Here is an 18,631-nt window from a genome sequence, read left to right on the forward strand (position 1 = left end):
TGTTCATGTCCACGGGCCATGCATAGGTTCTTTGGCTACTCTGCTTCCTATGCTGTACTTTATACCCCATGGTTATTCTATAACTACCTAGTTGAACTTCTTTTTTTTAGAAGGCAAGATTAGAAGTTATGAATGAACATCTGTCTAACATTTTTTTAAAGATTTTATTTATTTTTAGAGAGGGAAGGGAGGGAGATAGAGAGAGAAACATCAATGTGCGGTTGCTGGGGCTTATGGCCTGCAACCCAGGCATGTACCCTGGCTGGGAATCAAACCTGCGACGCTTTGGTTCACAGCACATGCTCAATCCACTGGGCTATGCCAGTCAGGGCTCTAGTTGAACTTCTTAATACCCTCACCACTTTACCCATTCCCCCACACACTCCTACCATCTGGCAACCATCAAAACACTCTCTGTAGCCATGATTCTCAATCAGTTCTTGCTTGTTTAGTTTGTTTTTTAGATTCAATTGTTGGTAAATTTTTATTTTTGCCATTTTATTGTTCATAGTTCTGATCTTTTTCTTAAATAAGCCCCTTTAACATTTCATGTAATAATGGTTTGGTATTGATGAACTTCTTTAGTTTTTCCTTATCTGAGAAGCTCCTTATCTTCCCTTCAATTCTAAATGGTATCTTTGCTGGGTAGAGCAATCTTGGCTATAGGTCCCTGCTTCTCATGACTTTGAATATTATTGCCAGTCCCTTCTAGCCTGAAAAGTTTCTTTTGAGAAATCAGCTGACAGTCTTATAGGAACTCCCCTGTAGGTAACTCTCTGCTTTTCTCTTGCTGCTTTTAAGATTCTCTCTTTATCTTTAACCTTTGGCATTTTAATAATAATGTGTCTTGGAGTGGGCTTCTTTGCATCCACCTTGTTTGGGACTCTCTGTGCTGCCTGCACTGAAGTGTTTATTTCCTTCACCAAATTGGGGAAGTTTTCTTTCATTATTTTTTCAAATACATTTCCAATTTCTTGCTCTTTCTCTTCTCCTTCTGGCACCCCTAGGAGGTGAATGTTGGACCTCTTGAAGTTTCCCAGAGGCTGCTTATACTGTTCTCTTTCTTTTGGATTCTTGTTGGTTCTGATTGGTTGTTTTTTCTTCCTTATGTTCCAAATCATTGATATGATGCTCAGCTTCATCCACTCTCCTGTTGTTTCCCTGTAAATTGTTCTTTATTTCAATTAGTGTATCTTTCATTTCTGACTGGATCTTTTTTTATGCTGTTGAAGTCCTCACTAAGTTACTTGAGCAACATTATAACTAGGGTTTTGAACTCTGTATCTGATAGATTGCTTATCTCCATTTCATTTAGCTCTTTTTCTGGAGTTTTCATCTGTTCTTTCATTTGGCCCATGTTTCTTTGTCTCCTCATTTTGGCAGCCTTCCTGTGTTTGTTTCTCTGTACTAGTAGGGCTGCTTTGACTCTGTGTCTTGGTACTGTGGCCTAATGTAGCAGGTGGCCCTATAAGGTCCACTGGCACAGCCTCCCCTATCACCCAAGCTGGGTATTCCAGGTACACACTTTGTGTGGGCTGAGTACACCCTCCTCTTGTAGTTGAGCCTTGGTTGTTGTTGGCAAATCAACGGGAGGAATTTACCCAGGCCAGCCAGCTTCAATGATTGGCTGTGACCACTGACCACCAACATCTGCCCTCTGTGGAGGATCCGCTGTGCAGGGGCAGGGTGATGGTGTTCTGACATAGTCTGTAGCTGTCCACTGGGTGTACTGGCCCTGGGGTTGCATAGCAGGTGCAGGCCAAGGTCAGCTCCCACCTGTGATTTTCCCAGGGCACCCTGCCTAAGCTGTGAAGCAGTCTGAGATGGCTGCTATGTGTACTGGACTTGGAGATCCTCATGCAAAGCCAAGCTGTGAAACTAGGCTGGCTACTGCTAGTGCCAGGCCTGGGGCTCACTGAGGCCAGCTGTTGCTTGTTTGATAAGATTTAGAAAGTTGTGAAGCATGAGCCAAGACCAGCCACTCATATGGAAAAGCAGTTGAGTAGGCCCATAAGCTGGGTGGGGCAGAGCCTCTGGGGATCTCCAAGGCAGGTCAAATAGTGTTAGCCAGGTTGATGGAGTCTCAGGTATGGCACTAGCTTGCTGGCTCTGTGGGGGGAGGGTTTAGAAAAGGAGCAATGGCCTCTGCTAACCTTGATGCCAGACACTTCAGTGTCTTCCCATATACCACTACTGCATTTCAAACTGCTACCCTAGTACCAGAGCTCAGAGAGAATGAGTCTGAGTAGGTGAATCCATGTGTTGGTTCTTTAAGAGGAACTTCTTGGGGCTCCAGAAGTTTCTTCCACTGCCTCAATCCCTGCTGGTTTTACAGCCAGAATTTGTGGGGACTTATTTTCCTGGCACTGGAACCCCGGGCTGGGGGCCCTGGCATGGGGCTGGAACTCCTACTCCTGAGATATCTATCCCTCTTGAATGTTTATCTACCACACGTAGGTGGGGTACCAGCCTGTTCCTTGTCTGTGCCACTCCTACCTATCTGGATGGATGTGATTTCTTTAATTCTGTAGTTGCCAGACTTCCATTCTGACAATTTTCTGACAATTTTCAGGGATGGTTGTTCTATATTTCAGTTGTAATTTTGATATGGTTGTGTGAAGAGGCAAGCCATGTCTGCCTATACCACCATCTTGACTGGGAGCCCTTAAAAATTTTTGTTTTATAACAACAGCATTGTTCTTTTAGTAGCCCCATGGGGAGATGTCCTGTGAAGCTGTGGAATCCATTGGAAAAAGATTTTGAATTAATTGCTCATGCTCCCCTGGGAGGCCAACTATTCAACATGGGCAAACAGCCTAAGGCAGATGATGTTAATGCTTCTCCAGGATTTCTGTGTTTATTTTCTTTTTTTTTAAATATATTTTATTGATTATGCTATTACAGTTGTCCAATTTCCCCCTTCACTCCCCTCCACCCTGTGCCCCCTCTCCCACCCACGTTCCCCCACTTTAGTCCATGTCCATGTGTCATACTTATGAGTTCTTTAGCTTCTACATTTCCCATACTATTCTTGCCCTCCCCCTATCTATTTTCAACCTACATTCTATGCTACTTATTCTCTATGCCTTTTCCCCCTCTCTCCTCCTCCCACCCCTACTGCTAGCCCCCCCATGTGCCCTCCATTTCTGTGGTTCTATTCCTATTCTAGTTGTTTACTTAGTTTCTTTTGGTTTTGCTTTAGGTGTGGTTGTTAATAATTGTGAGTTTGCTGTCCTTTTACTATACATGTCTTTTCTTTACTTTCTTTTCTTAGATAAGTCCCTTTAGCATTTCATAAAGTAAGGGCTTGGTGATGATGAACTCCTTTAATTTGACCTTATCTGAAAAGCACTTTATCTTCTCTTCCATTCTAAATGAGAGCTTTGCTGGATAAAGCAATCTGGGATGTAGGTCCTTGTCTTTCATGACTTGGAATATTTCTTTCCAGCCCCTTCTTGCCTGTAAGGTGTCTTTGGAGAAATCAGCTGACAGTCTGATGGGAACTCCTTTGTAGGTGACTGTCCCCTTATCTCTTGCTGCTTCTAGGATTCGCTCCTTCGTTTTTACCTTGGCTAATGTAATTATGATGTGCCTTGGTGTGTTTCTTCTTGGGTCCAACTTCTTTGGGGCTCTCTGCGCTCCTTGGATTTCTTGGAAGACTGTTCCCTTTGCCAGTTTGGGGAAGTTCTCCTTTATTATTTGTTCAAATAACTTTTCCACTTGTTGGTCCTCCCCTTCTGGTACCCCTATAATTCAGATGTTGGAACATTTAAAGGTGTCCTCGATGGTCTTAAGCTTTTCTTCAATTTTTTGAATTCTTATTTCATCATGCTCTCCTGCTTGGTTGATTCTATCTTCCTTCTGGTCCACTGTGTTGTTTTGAGACTCAGATTCCTTCCTTTCACAATTGGCTCTCCTCCGTATGTCTTCCTGCATCCCTTTTATGGTAATCTGCATTTTTTCATGTAATTTGCATCCAAAATCAACCAGTTCCGTGAGCTTCCTGATCACCAGTGTTTTGAACTGTGCATCTGATAGATTGGCTATTTCTTGGTCACTCAAAACGATGAGTCCTGGGGGACTGATCTGTTCTGCTGGAAACATATCTTATGTCTTTCCCTATCTCTCCTATTATTTTATTTATTTATTTTTTTTTTCTCCGGTCTGGTCGCTCTAGTTACGGTGGGGGGCGGAGCCTTAGGTGTTCACCGGGGCTGGGCGTCCCAGTCGCTAGATTGTGACGTTATATGTGGGGGCAGGGGTGGGAGCGGGGACAGGAGGGATCAATGGTGACCCTTCCATTCTCCTGGAGTCAGACACTTCCCTGTGCTTCTGGGCCGTGAGCTCTGCCCTGGTCCACAATCGCTGCCCCACTGATTCCCCCAGCCGCTGCTTGCATACTCAGGGATCACCGCTACACTGCTGCACTCTTGCGTCCCGGATTGCTGTGGTGCCGATTTTGCGCCAAATTTCCCCCGACCTACGCGCGCCTGCGACCCGCACCAGCCCCGCACCCGCTCGCTCAGCTTGTCGTCCCCTACCAGTCTGGATGTACGGGTCTACTTCAACTTCTTGGCTGTCCGACTTCCATTTAGATAAATCCTCTGACAGTTCTGATATTATGACTGCAAATCATTGTTGTAAATTATTGTGGTTCTGTTCTTGGTTGTGCGAGAAGATACGGTGCGTCCACCTATTCCTCCATCTTGCCGGAAGTCCGCTCATTTTCTTTAGGTATGGGAACCATTAACCAAGGGGTCCCTTTACTCAGTGGCCTCTCCCTGCCATCCTCTGCCATGCCAGCCAGATCCTAGGCTATGACCAGTTTCTTCCCATTCAAAATACCATCTGTTGGGAAATGCAGGCAGTCACAGCACAGTCATCCAAGCATCCTTGAGGAAGAATTGGAGAGCCAGTCTTCTTTTATTTCTGTGAACTCTGGGGCATTCAGCTTCTCAGCCAATTCCGTCCTAGACTCTCTGTGTTTATTTTCTAGCCAGAGTCCTTCCCCTAAGTCTGTGTTTTTTAAAGGCAGGTACATGGACCATGTTCAGTAACATCACTTGGAGTACTTGCTTGAAATTCCCATTTCTGCCCATACACAACCCTCCACATCAAGATCTCTGGGAGCAGAGCCTAGAATTCTGCCTCCCCCCCCGCCCAACTTCCCAGGTGATTCTTTCAGAACAACTCTAGCATCTACCTACCTTCTGTTTCCTAGCTCCCTGTGTTGTCCAAGTTAGGAGTTTGTGTGTTTGACTGGTTAGTTAGTCTTATGGGGAATAAATTCTCTACAGCCTACATTTTTTTATGCTAAGAAAGGACATGGAGACATCTGGAACCCTAACAATGTAATTGAAGTTATGGATCCAGATGGAGAGGTTATGAATTCATCTAACTGTTTATTATGGGATGTGGGTTGTTTTGATGATGGACAGGCTCAAAATGGGAGGAAGTTTAGAATATACATTATAATGAAAACAAGGCTTAGCCATGTAGTAACTGGGGAAAATATGCCATTTTGATAGAGAAATATATATATATATATATATATATATATATATATATATATATATATATAAATGGTCACTATATCAAAATAATGGTACAGTTCACAATGAAGATCCAATTGTCATAAATTTTATAGAGCAAAAATCATAGCATATAAATCCATAAGACAACTTCAAAAAATGCAATGAGAAGTGGGCAGAAATATAAGTACAGTAGGAAACTTTAGCTTACCTTTCAAAATTAATAAAAGACAAAGTGCCCTGTCATCAAAAATTTTTGAAACCCTCTCAATTTGGTCAAGAAAAAAATTCAAATAAAAAATTGAAACTAATTTAGAAAATAACAATAATAAAATCACAATACACAAGAAACAGTGAGAAACTTCTAAAGGCATGATAAAAACTTACAACGTTAAACTTTTTTATTATTGACCAAGAACAAGTTAAACTTTCAAATCAAGACATTAGAAGAAGGCAAAAGTAAACCAAATGATACAGCATGAAAGAAAAAAAGACTAAAGCAGAAAGCAATGAATCAGCGGGGAGAGAAAGAAAGAAAAAGAGACAGCTAAAAACACACCTGAGTTTGAATCTTGGATCAACAACAAATAAATGGTTCATTGGCTATACAATTTTAAATCAAACTTACGTGTGAGAAAAAAATCTATACATATACCCAAATATAAAGGGAATTTTAAAATATTATAAGAAATCTGGATGAAATTGATTATTTTAATATAAACTTTCAAACCCATACTAAATATGAATTATATGTTGGTATAAATGACCAAAACAAACAGCAAAAGAGATGGAAAAAAACAAAGGAGACATAACAGCACAAACAGAGAAAATTGTCAAACAACTCTCCTTTGAAAACTGCCAACCCTGACAGTTTCACAGGGGACATCAATCAACTTCTTTCAGACTCTCAAGGAACAGGACATCCCATGATAGTCACATAGTTCCAAAGCATGAGAGGGAGGGTGTTCAAACAGTAATTATAAAGCCAGGGCAACACTGACACCCAAAACCTGAAAACAATAACACAGAGAACCACAGATCAATATTTTATGAATCCTATTTAAAAATCCAAAATCAAATGATAGAAGTGAAACACAGTTGTGCATGAAAAGAAAGCTGCAAAATGATAAAAAAGAATTGACTGCAGAAATTCAAAGTTACACACAGGAAAAGATCAAAGAAGCCAGAATAATTTTTTCCATAGACGTTAAAAAGAAATCTGTAGAAAATTCAATACCATCCTGGCTGGCGTAGCTCAGTGGATTAAGCACGGGCTGCGAACCAAAGTGTCGCAGGTTCGATTCCCAGCCAGGGTACGTGCCTGGGTTGCAGGCTATAACCCCCAGCAACCGCACATTGATGTTTCTCTCTCTCTCTCTCTCTCTCTATCTCCCTCCCTTCCCTCTCTAAAAATAAATAAATAAATAAAATCTTTTTAAAAAAAAAGAAAATCCAATACCTATTCAATATACTTTTCTTAATTTTTAAAGACTCTTAATAAGGCAGGATTTCTAAGTCTATAAATGAGCCAGTGAAGAATGTGTTTTTGTAGAGATATGTATGTGTGTGTCAAATACGAAATTCAGCTTCCTGCTTAATGGTGAAACGTTAGTAGTTCCTTTAAAGTCAAAAATGTGCTGTGTCTCCATTAGCACATGGGAGCACTTTTTAAAGCTATGATTTAAAACGATGTTTTAAGTACTAACAGTTACAATTAGAAAAGAGAAATAAGAGACAAAAAAACAACTGGAAAGGTACATTTAATGAACTTGTGCTAAATAAAAGATAAATGAATAAAACGATACGAGTGAAGGAATGTTGAAATAATTACAGCCAAGCCTTGAAGTGGGACCTTGGCACTGCCCGGTAATCACACGGCACATCCAAGGCATGCTCCTTTCTCCACTCCCCACGACACATACCTCCCACCCCCTTGCCCCTGAAACCTTTAAATCAACACTGCTTGCTGTCATTTCCCCACGTGATGTGGCAGCTCACGTTTTACTGAGAATATAAATGCTCTCAGAATAGAACTTGATCTCACTCCCACTGAAATGCATGAAGGGCGCATCTCCTCTCTCCAACCGTGCCACTGTGTTCTGCATCCCATTTCCTCTCCCTGTTCAAGGGCGTTTTTTCTGTATTCTCCACAGCATCACCATACAATACTTAAACACACACAAACACAGAAAGAAGAAAGCCCACATCTTCTTTCTCAGTGTCTCCATCTATCTCCTCATTGTCAGCTCCTTTTCATACAGAATGATCTCAAAGAGGCATTGGTGGTCGCTGCTTCTCTGTCCTCGCTTCTCATTCCCCTCTCAGACCATACTTCTGTCACCCCCTCTGCTCCGGCATGCCCCCGTCAGAGTCAGCACAACCTCAGCCTTGCCCTATCCAGTGGCCACTGCTTCTCTCTCCGCCTTTCTTGTTGCAAACGATCCAGGCTTTTGAAACAGTTGACCACTTCCTCCATGAACCACTCTCTTCGCCCAGCTTCTGTGACACTGAACTCCTCCAGTCCCTTCCCGGTCCTCATGACACCTTTCCAGGACCCTCCTATTTGCCACAGTGGTCTGTTGGTGTTCCTTTCCTTTCTACTTTTTAAATAACGACATTGTGGAGGTATAATTTACATATCACAAAATTCATTTTAAGTGTAGAGTTCACTGGTTTTCAGTAAATATACCAAGTTGTGCAACCCTCACCACAATCCAGCTTTAGAACATTTCTCCTGCCCCAACAAGATCCCTCTTGTTCATCTATAGCCAATTCTGGTCTCCACACCCAGCTTAGGCAACTACTGGTCCACTCTCTCTATGTGTGAAGCGGCTTTTCCTTTTCTCTTTTGGCATACTCTCTAAAGATTTCATATAAGCCTATGGCTTTCTAGACTATCTTTATGTCCAGGATAATCACACCATGTCAATAGTCCCAGTCTCTCTTCCAAACTCCAGACTCACATACCCAAATAGTCATTCAACATCTGCACTTAATTTTTTAATAGGCGTTTCAAACACCTGAATGTTGCTTATTTACTCCCCATGGTGTAGTGGCTAAGACCATAGTCTGCAGCCAGACACCCAGGATTTGAATCTTGGCTTGTCACTTACTAGCTGTGTGACCTTAGGCAAGTAACTTAGTCTTTCTGTGCTTTAATTTCCTCATCTATAAAATGAAGTGTAATAATAGTACCTATTGCATAACATTATAGCTATATTGTAGGTATAGCAGAATTATTCTATACCTAAACAATGACAGCCATTCTGAGCCCATGAATAGAAATAAGCCGAAAGAAGTAAGATAGGATCTTGGTGACATCCATGAGCCCCTAAATTAACCAATCCAGCAACATTCTACTTCTGTACTACTTGTTGTATGAAAACGGAGATGGTTCTTCAGCAACTCAGGGCCTGAAGCCTCCTGTTGTATAACCTCAGCAACAGCTCAACCGTTCATCCAGGTCTCAGGCCCAGTGCTGAGGAGTGCTGCTTGACTTCACCGGCCCTCAAATCTCATATCCAACACTGGTCCTCCCAAAATATGTACTTTTCCATCCACTTTTTTTCACCTGCTCTAGGTCCACCCTGATCCAAGCTATCTGTGCCAATGTCATAGCCTCCTTGGCTGTTCTTTTTTGCTCCATCTTTTACTCCTCTGTAGCACCTTCTTGACAGGTTATCCACAGTGATTTTTAACACATATCACTTCCTTGATTAAAATTCCTCATTTGTCTTCCCACTGTATCTAGAATAAATCCAGGCTTCTCACCACAGCAAGCAAGACCCTGTGTGATTCCACACCTTCTCACCTCTCTGACCTCATCTCCTCCTACTCTTCCCCATGTTCATGAATCTCCAGGCACACCGGCTGCCTTTCCTTCCCTCCAATACACAACCTCATTCCAGTCACCGAGTCTTTTCACTCTGTTCCATCCACTCCGTTCCAGAGGCTCTCAGAGCTCACATACTCATTCAGGCCTTGGCTCAAATGCCACGTCAGAGAACACCCCCAGCCCACCCATCTGAAGGAGCCCCATGGAGCTGCTCGAGGCCCTATCACACTGTTTTGTTGCACTCACAGTAGTTATCGCTATCTGAAACCATCCTGTTCATTTATTAATTTACTTGTTTATCTGATTCTCCCTGCCAAAATAAAAGTTTCACGAAACTTCTCGAAAACTTCTCGAAACTTCTCGAAAAGAAGACACTGGTCTGTTTGGTTTACTCCAGCATTCTAAGAACCTAGAACAGCCCCATACACGTAGATTCTCAATAAACAACTGTTTGAATCATTGTGAGGTGATGGGCATACAACCAAAACCAGACCAATCGGACTGATCCCCAGGGGTTTTGAGCTGGCATTAGAGAAGAGCCCTTTCTTCTTGGATGAAGTTGGAAGCAGCCTTGGTTCTAGTCTCAGGTGGGAGGGTGTATGATTTGAGAAATTAAAGCCACTTTGGAGAGAGAAGGAAAAAGGAATGAATTAGATGAACTCCAGTGGCATGTTTGTTCTGAGTCCCCCTTGATCTTAACCTTTCCTTTGTTCAGTTAGTTATTTGAGACAGAAACTTCTCTTCCTTGCCTAAAATGAACTATAGATTTCTGTCACTTGCCACCAAGAGATTCCTGAGTACTAGAGAAGTTGACAGGCTTCAGAAAAGGGACCGAGCACCCTCTCAAAGGAAGCTCCACATCAGGCATTCAGAGGGGGGACCCTGGTCAGGAGCCAGTACCTGGATGGAGGCCCTGCTGTTCCTCACAGCAACACTAAGCCAGTGAGAGCTGTCTTGGAAAAGTAGCAGCTGTAAATTTTCCAAGCACACATGGAGGTGTGATACCCAGATCTGCCTTCAAGAACAAACTTGCCAGGAAGCTCCAAGGACTGAAGTTAGCTAACAGCCCTTGGCATCCACTGTAACATTTGCGGTGAGGCCTCCCTCCACTCAGGAAGCTCCCAGGCCGTGACTACATCGCGAGCTACTGAATCTCTGCCCAGTTTTGATTCTCCTATGGCACTTGGGAGCCCAAGCCTTACTCAGGGTTGCACACCATTTGAGATTCCTTCTACCCACTCTTCCTTCCACCCACCTGTCTTTTTCCAGATGTTTGCCCCGCATCACCATCTGAAGGCTCTCCCTGCCTGCCCCCTTCTCCCTTTCTCTTTTAACAGACATTAAGAGTCTGCTTCTGACCCTGTCTTGGCACCTACTGCCTAACTGAACTTGGAGCACTAACACCTTTATCTTTTCTACAAAAATATGATACCCCAAATTATGTCATGTTACAAAGGCGTTTCAGTTTTGCCCGTGCCAAGAATAATACTTCCATGTTCCTCATTTCTAATGAGCAGCATCCGGTAACAGTATGGACTTTAGGTTCCTGGATTTCCCTTGTTGTTGTTGTAAAGTTATTGAGAAGGGAGGAAGGATGAAAGGGGGTAAAATGGATATATTTAGGGTGTTTTAGGAAACGTGCTTTCAACCTCACTATGCTGTAACAGAAAACGCCCTGTACCTACCACAAAACTTCCCCTATTAAACACCACAAAGTGTCCCACGTTTTCTCACACTAGTGCCCCTTTGAGAACAATTAAGGCCACACTTCCAGAAAAGGGTGTATTTATCCTGAGGCATGCATTCATATGTGTGTGTGTGTGTGTGTGTGTGTGTAACCTCATCATGAAATGGGTGTCCCATGATAAGTAATTTAAAATATTATTTTTGTTAAAATAAACAAAGATATTATCATATAAAATGAAGTTACATTAATTGTTCAAGTCCAATACGGGATTGAAAAAAGTGTCTCTCCCTCATTTGACTGATTTCCCCCAAACACGTCTCCACTGGCAGAAATTAGCCGGGAAGCTAAGGTCAGCAGCCCAATCACGGAGAAGCAGACTCAGAAAATCACAAAGCTTTGAAAGTCTCACCATCAACAGATAAAGATAAACATGATTTTATTTATTCAAAGCAAGCCATCTAAGCTGTAGACGTGCCCATTCTTCTGGTAATGGTATGAACAGAAAACCAGTTTAGAGGTATTATAAGAAAGTCTCAAAATGTGTTGAAAGGGTTTTTTTTCTTAGATAAAGGAGTTGATTAGCAAGAATTTATTCATTCATTCAATGAATATTTATTGAGCCCCTACTATGTACCAGGCATTGCTCTATCCAATGAGGTCAGAGCTATAAACTCCTCTGCTCTCATGGAGTTTACATTCTAATGGAGGAGACAAACAAGAAACAAAAAAGTATACAAATAATGTCTGGTATAAAAAGTGCTCTAACAGAAGTAAAACAGGCGGTGTGACTGCTAGGAAATTGCTAGCTTAACTGGGTGGTCAAGGAAGGCCTACCTAAAGTAATGGAGCAAAAGAATCAGCCCATCTGAAGGAATAGTGTACCAGAGAGGGAGCCATAAAATGCCCCAGGCATGAAGTGGAAGCATGTGTGACTTAAGAAACAATGAGGTCAGTGTGGCTAGAACAGAGTGAGCAAGGGAAGAAGAGTAAGAGATGAGTTGAAGAGGTGGAAGGGGCCAAATCAAATGGGGTCATGTAGACCATGAAAGGGTTTTGGATTTTAAGTATGATGGGAAACTAGTGGAAGATCTCTAATAGGCCATTGACATCATTTGATTCAGGAAATCCTCAAGCACAAACTGAAGACTTCATCAATGGACATTGTGTTACTCTTAGATTTTCATGATACTATAAGAAATTGTGGAATCTCTTTAAGACAGGATATATCAAAGGAGAAGGAGGCAGACAGGGGCAAAAATTGGGGCAGGAGAAAGAAAATTTTTTCTTTTGAGAAGTAGCTTAGGAATTGACCATGTGATAGAAATAGGCAGGTGAACTATGCTATAAACTGAATTACCTTTCGGGCCCACCTTCTACAACTGTGAATCCTCACAGATACCCAAGAATCAAGTGAGAAGTAACATGTAGTTAATGTCAGGCACTTTAAAATTTCTTTGCTGATTTTAATAAAAGTATCTGTTCACTGCAAGGAATTTGGAAAGTGGGAAAAAGCAGAAAGAAGAAACAGAAACCACTTATAATCACATCACCCAGAAATAAAACCATCAAAAAAGATGTGCATGTCCACCAGTCTTTTCTTGAATACACCTTCAACCAAATGAGATAGGATAATATTGTTGTAAGTTGTGAGTTCTGTCCTTAATCTTGGAAATACAATAGGCTCAAACTGGTGCTCCATCTGCAAGACTACAGGAAAGGTAAAAACAATAAGACAGTATTTCCCAGTTATTCCACCAATCAGAACCTTGGAATGACACATAAAGCGGACTGTAACAAAACATGTGTGCCCCCTCTTTCCTGCCAGCACGTGAACAATGGAGATTCAGTCCCAGGTGATAGCTTCAGGAAGACCGGACGCTATCCTGTCCTCCAGAGCTAGGAGTCACTGTCATCTCTGTTCTTGCAGGTGTTAGATCTGATTGTGAGAAAAGCATCCTTACTGCAGGGGAACGTTTATGAGGGAGGCCAGCCCTGTGCAGGTAATTACCATCCAAGGAGCAGCTGGGGGTCAGCTTTGTTCAGGCTAACAGACAAAATACTGGGCTCCTTTCAGTTCTCCAGGCCTCAGTATAGTGGCCTCACCTCGCCCCAAGCATTCATTTCCTTGTGGACAGAACAAAGTTCTGTCTCAAAAATAATTCAATCTCAAAAAGAAAAAATGAAAGTTGTTCTTTCTTGTCTTCCGATTCACTCCGAGGCACTCACCCTGGGCACACAATTGAAAGGAGCGCCAAAAAACCTTAATCAAGATAAATAATATTTTACATGATATTTTAAAAAATTAATGTAAACAATCTATCATTTTTAAAAATTATTTATTTATTTATTATTTTTAGAGAGGGAAGGGAGGGAGAAAGAGAGAGAGAGAGAAACATCAATGTGTGGTTGCTGGGAGCTATGGCCTGCAACCCAGGCATGTACCCTGACTGGGAATCAAAACTGCGACACTTAGGTTCGCAGCCTGTGCTCAATCCACTGAGCTACGCCAGCCAGGGCTAATCTATCATTTTTAAAGTATCAAAACTTTAAATGAAGGCAGGATCAGTATTACTGATTCTTCCCTTCATTTCACGCTCACGTAAGACTTGGCAGCGCACCATTACTGATCGTGGCAGAGCCTCCCGAAGCAGGACCTCCTGAAGTGAGGCCCAGGAATCTGTATTTTATTAAGCTCTCCAGGTGATTCTTACACATGTTACAGTTAGAGAGGAACAGGAAAGATGACCTCAGCTACCGCCTTCTTTGATATATTCCAAAGACATAGTTACTTGTGTAATAGGGGGATGTTTGCCTAAACATTAAATGTCATTTTACGCCAAGGGCAAGTAGACACACATACACACAGATCATACACAAAATGACTGGCTGAGGGGAGAAGCACTTTTACTCTAAACACATCTTAGATGTGCCCCAAAGCATAACATTGTAACAAGGCTCTAATGCAATAATTTGTCTTTACATTGACTAGTCAAACAATATTAATTTTTAATGTATTGTTTTTTTAGAGAGAAGGGAAGGAAGGGAGAAAGAGGGAGAGAAACAGGGATGTGTGAAAGAAACATCAATTGGCTGCTTCCCACATGCCCCAAACCACAGACTGGCCTGCAACCTAGGCATATGCCCTGACCGGGAATCAAACCAGCGACCCTTTGGTTTGTGGTACAACACCCAACCCACTGAGCCACGCCAGTCAGAGCTCAATCAATATTATTGAGTGTCCGAAGTCCGTATGGCACTGAAAGTCAAATAATATAATCATGAAGATGTGGCAAGTCAGAGAGTTTAAATATAGGCTTTCTTCCTGGTGAACAACCAATATACCTACGAGTGGATTTCAATCCCAACCCAGTCTCTTGCTATCAGAGGCACACTTAGTACTTTTATAGCCCTAGATCTACCAAATATCAAATTTATTCATATTTATTCATTGCCCTGATTCTGTGTTGCACCATCCAGGCCTCCCTTGATGAGCTGAAGAATTAATTCCCTCCAGCTCTTAGGAATTTGTCATCTGACTTCACTCGGTTGTCAACTCCTTTGAGAACTGCTATGGCAGGAAGGACCCACTTTACCTGTGGTCAAATTCCCTGCCGGGAGCAGCCTGCATCCAATAATTGGCTAATGCAGGGGTAAAAGGCTTTATGCCTTCACCCCAATTCACAACTCAAAGGGGTATCCCAGCTGTAAAACTCCTAGGAGGATCAGTTGAAGCCTTCTCCTTCTTCTCGGTCCTGCTTACTTATCTTCCCCCCTACTGTTGCTGATCCTGAAAACACTCCCTAACAAATTTCCTAATGCAAATCTCCATCTGGGAATTTGCTTTCCAATGACCACAACCTACCTCACTTATGGAACTTCCCAACACTGTGCTAATTACAGGTTGCACACTTGACGTATGATGAAAGAAATATCACAAGGAAACAAAGATGATTCAGCCAGTAAGTTCTGCTAATCATTGACAGTAAAATGATTGACAATCTTCATTGGAATGTCTATAAAGACATCTCAATATTTTTTCAAGTCACACTTACAATGCCACCATACCCATATTTTATTCCAGAAGAGTCTTTAAGTCTTTACAAAGGCCTTATGAGTTTAAGATTCAAGAGACCAAAGAAGATTCTAAAACAGGTTTTATTTGAGTTGAGGGTCTTCAAACCCTACTTCATGGTGGGCAGACCTACATTTATGAACTTCTTCCCCCCCCCCTTATAATCTGACAATTGAAGTAGGAGTTTGGATAGTGACTGAGAAGCGTTAACCACCCACTTATTCCAACTTGAACTAAGTTTGAATTGAGGTATATATACTTCAAGCAGGGTTTGTTTGTTTGTTTGTTTTGCAGGGGGTGGCGGTTGGCTCTCTCTATAAGAAATTGTTGCCATGGTCATTGTTGTTCTTACTTGAAGGGCTAACAGGAGCCCAGAGGAGATGACACAGAGAAAGTGGGGTCTGGGTCAGAAGTAGGGCTTACCCAACCTAGCACACCACACGGCACAAGTAGGTTAGAGAACCTGAGTATCAGGAAGCACTACAGCCATAGTCAGAATAGCGTCAGACATCAATTTAAGGTTGAGACAAGGAAGAAAATCAGAGAACAAGGAGCCAGGTTGGTCCTTGAGAAGATAAGACGTTGAACAGAATTGGGTATCTGGCACAACTTAAGGCATGTGGTTCAGTATCAAGCCTGTGAATGGCAAACAGGTGCTGGAGCTTCCCCTCTCGGGTAGCTTTGCACACATAGCAGGGATCAGTGTGGCCTGGACAGCCTCTTTTCCCTGCACCCATCTCTTCAAAATCTCACCCAATAAAGATGATGGTGGAGACTGGCAGGTGGAGAATGTGATGGCAAAGAGAGGCTCCCAAGTCCCCTTCGAGGTCTAACCCTAACCACACATGCGCTCGCGAGTCACATAGAGTTCGCCCTACAGGAAGAAGCAACAGCCCTCCCACACACCACATTCTAGGACACCCTGTGACCACAAAAGAGCACCCTCCTGTCACAGGTGGCTGCAGTGCACCAGAGGACAAGCAGTGGGGGAAAACGTCATTCTCGTTCTTCTGACGGGTTGGAAGCATCAGGACCAGAGCTCTCTGCAGGAAAATCCCGTTTCAGCCTGTGACTGGGGCTGACAGGATGAGGAAAATGGAAAGCTAAACGTCCTTAGTCCAGATTACGCTCTTTCATATTGTCCCTGATGAGATCACAGCTGGAGAGGCAAGAGTGTGACTCACCCAGAACGTAAGGGTTGTGGCCACAGTTGGTGAGTATGTTGTTGATTTTGAACTGTGTCAGGTTAGGAAAGGTATTTTTAACCCTAATTCTGAGATAGCACGGATGAGCCTCAAATATCGTATCATGTGACTAAAAATTTTCAAGATGAAATTGCCCTTACTTTTCTTCCATTTAAAAATAGCTCTATAGGCTGCATGGGAGTTTCAGAAAACAGAGCCATGTTTAGCCTGGGTAACAGACCCCAAACATGCCAGTTCCTGCAATTTCTCCCATAGTGCACTCCTCATCACTCTGGTTTCCCAAAAGAGTGATCAGGACCTGCCTAAGGTTTCCAAGGTCGGGGTAAATCCCCTTCCCAAGTGACAACTACAAAGCAAATGCTGTATCACACCCCATCTAAAGTAAAGCTAGAAGTAAACTCAAAAAGAAATGTCTGCTAATATGCTCTGTGGCCTTGAGCAACAGCTTCCCCCTTTCTGGGACCCAGTGTGCTAATTTACCGGTCAGTCCAGAAGCCTGTGGTCTCTACCACCCAGCCCCCAAATTATCTCACGTACCAAACCCCGCCCTAAGCTACCTGGAGAGTTTACGATTCCGGAGCCTGGCTCCTCCCAGCTCTTCCTTCTCTTTTAATCCATGATTAAACAGCTTCCCCTCTCATGGCTTTTGCAGGGGAAGCAGCACCTTCCACATCCTCCTAGAAACAGCGCTCCCCAGCATGAGAGCCGCCCCGCTCCTGGTGGCCAGGGCGGCAAGTCTTCACCTTTGCCTCCTGCTTCTGCTCTCCTTCTGGCTGGACTCAGGGGTGGTCGCTAAGGAGCTCAAGTTTGCGACTCTGGTGAGTGGAATTCTCTCCTTGCTTTTTCTTTTCAAACTGTGACCACGGCGTCGGAAAACCAAGTGCCTGGTTTCATTTTACCCTTGTGTTGTCTTGAGAAGACCAAACTCAGAGAGTGAGTAGTCAAGTTTCACCAGTTCCTCGTACTGAAGCTTTAATGTGTCCTGACACAAAGGTGTTTGGTTTGGTTGTTTTTGCTTTTGCCAATGTTCTTTATTTATCCCCTTTCTTCACAACTGCCTTGAATGCAGATTCCCTCGGGCAGCCACTCAGTCCAGAAGAAGGAAGCCTCAGCTGGCACCGTGTGGTACTGGGAGCTAACCTAGCTTTGTGCAGTTTAATGATGATTAATTTGCCAACCAAAAAACAGTCATTTCAGAATTATGTAGCCCTTCTCTTTATCAGGAGATTGAAAAGTGTATTTGTAAACAGTGTTTGAAGCGTAAAAATGAAACTAAACTCAAGAGTTCTAAGATGACTTCCTGATACATAGATTTGGTTGACCATTAAAAATCACCTTTTTTCTCATCCATACGCAGGTGACTGATGGGGGTGCTGCCTAATGCATGATGTCAAGGGAGGAACTCATACTGTTGGCATTGTTTTAAAAATAGAAAGTGTGCAAAGTAAAGGGGATTTACCGCTTTACATATCTCTTGGTTTCTGTTTGTGTCTTTGATTTTCTCTGTATCTCTGTTTCTCTTTAGTCCGTTTCACTTACTGTCTCTCTCTGCCTTGGACCCTTTTGTCTTTCACAGCCTCCCTCGATCTCTTTCCCTGCCTTCCATTTTTTATTTGATCATGAAAGTGTGCCCGTAAATAAGTAGATTTTTTTTCTTTAAGAGGACTCGTAATTTCTTTTTATAATCATTATATGTTTAGAATTTACTTAAGAATTAAACATGAAGTTTCTGTTTTGTCAGCTTAGAATAGTCAGAACTTCTTTTCCTTCCACAAAAATGTTTCATAACCATGTGTTTATGCAAATCATGATTCTTCGCCTAGTAAATCTTTACTGGGTCACGAGTAAACAATGAGAGAGAGAACCAGAGAAATGTGTCCTCAACTTATTTACAAGTGATTCACAAGTTGTCAGCTTCTGTGCTAAAGAAGCTGTATAATATTGTGTACCTTCCCTGGGAAGTTAGACTCCCAGTTAAACAGAGAAATCCAGGCAAGTTAGACTTTTAGTTCCTTGGCAAGTTAGACATGGGCTCCCTGCCACCATAGGCATTAAGCAAGTGTGGGGACTGCACAGAAATGCCCCTGCCAACCCTGCTAACCTGAGACAAGCCTGTTGAGTGGGAATCCTCCTTGAGCTATTACAGTAACCTCTCAGTTAATTGCATGGGTTTGAGTCTCTCCCCCACGTTTTACTCCAGCCCAGGCTAACATCCCTTGACCACCAAACTCTTGTGGGTTTTCTTTCTTCCCCTCCACTCTTGGTTAACAGCTGTTTAGGAGTCCAAGTTCCCTAAGGAAA

At 42.7% G+C, this 18,631-nt stretch overlaps 1 protein-coding gene across 2 annotated transcripts in view; it reads left to right on the forward strand.

Moving 5' to 3' along the window:
- Positions 1-16,879: 16,879 nt before the first annotated feature.
- ACP3 (acid phosphatase 3) overlaps positions 16,880-18,631 on the forward strand; it is a 40,904-nt gene continuing 39,152 nt past the window's right edge. Inside the window, exon 1 of one of the 2 annotated variants that reach the window (XM_028518421.2) lies at positions 16,880-17,148. In XM_028518421.2, coding sequence (XP_028374222.1) covers positions 17,029-17,148 — 120 coding nt within the window. In that variant the 5' untranslated portion in view covers positions 16,880-17,028. The remainder of the gene's footprint in view (positions 17,149-18,631) is intronic. The other variant, XM_036030655.1, reaches the window with a different exon arrangement.

This window comes from Phyllostomus discolor, chromosome 7 (assembly GCF_004126475.2).
Source record: "Phyllostomus discolor isolate MPI-MPIP mPhyDis1 chromosome 7, mPhyDis1.pri.v3, whole genome shotgun sequence".
Lineage (NCBI taxonomy): Eukaryota > Metazoa > Chordata > Mammalia > Chiroptera > Phyllostomidae > Phyllostomus > Phyllostomus discolor.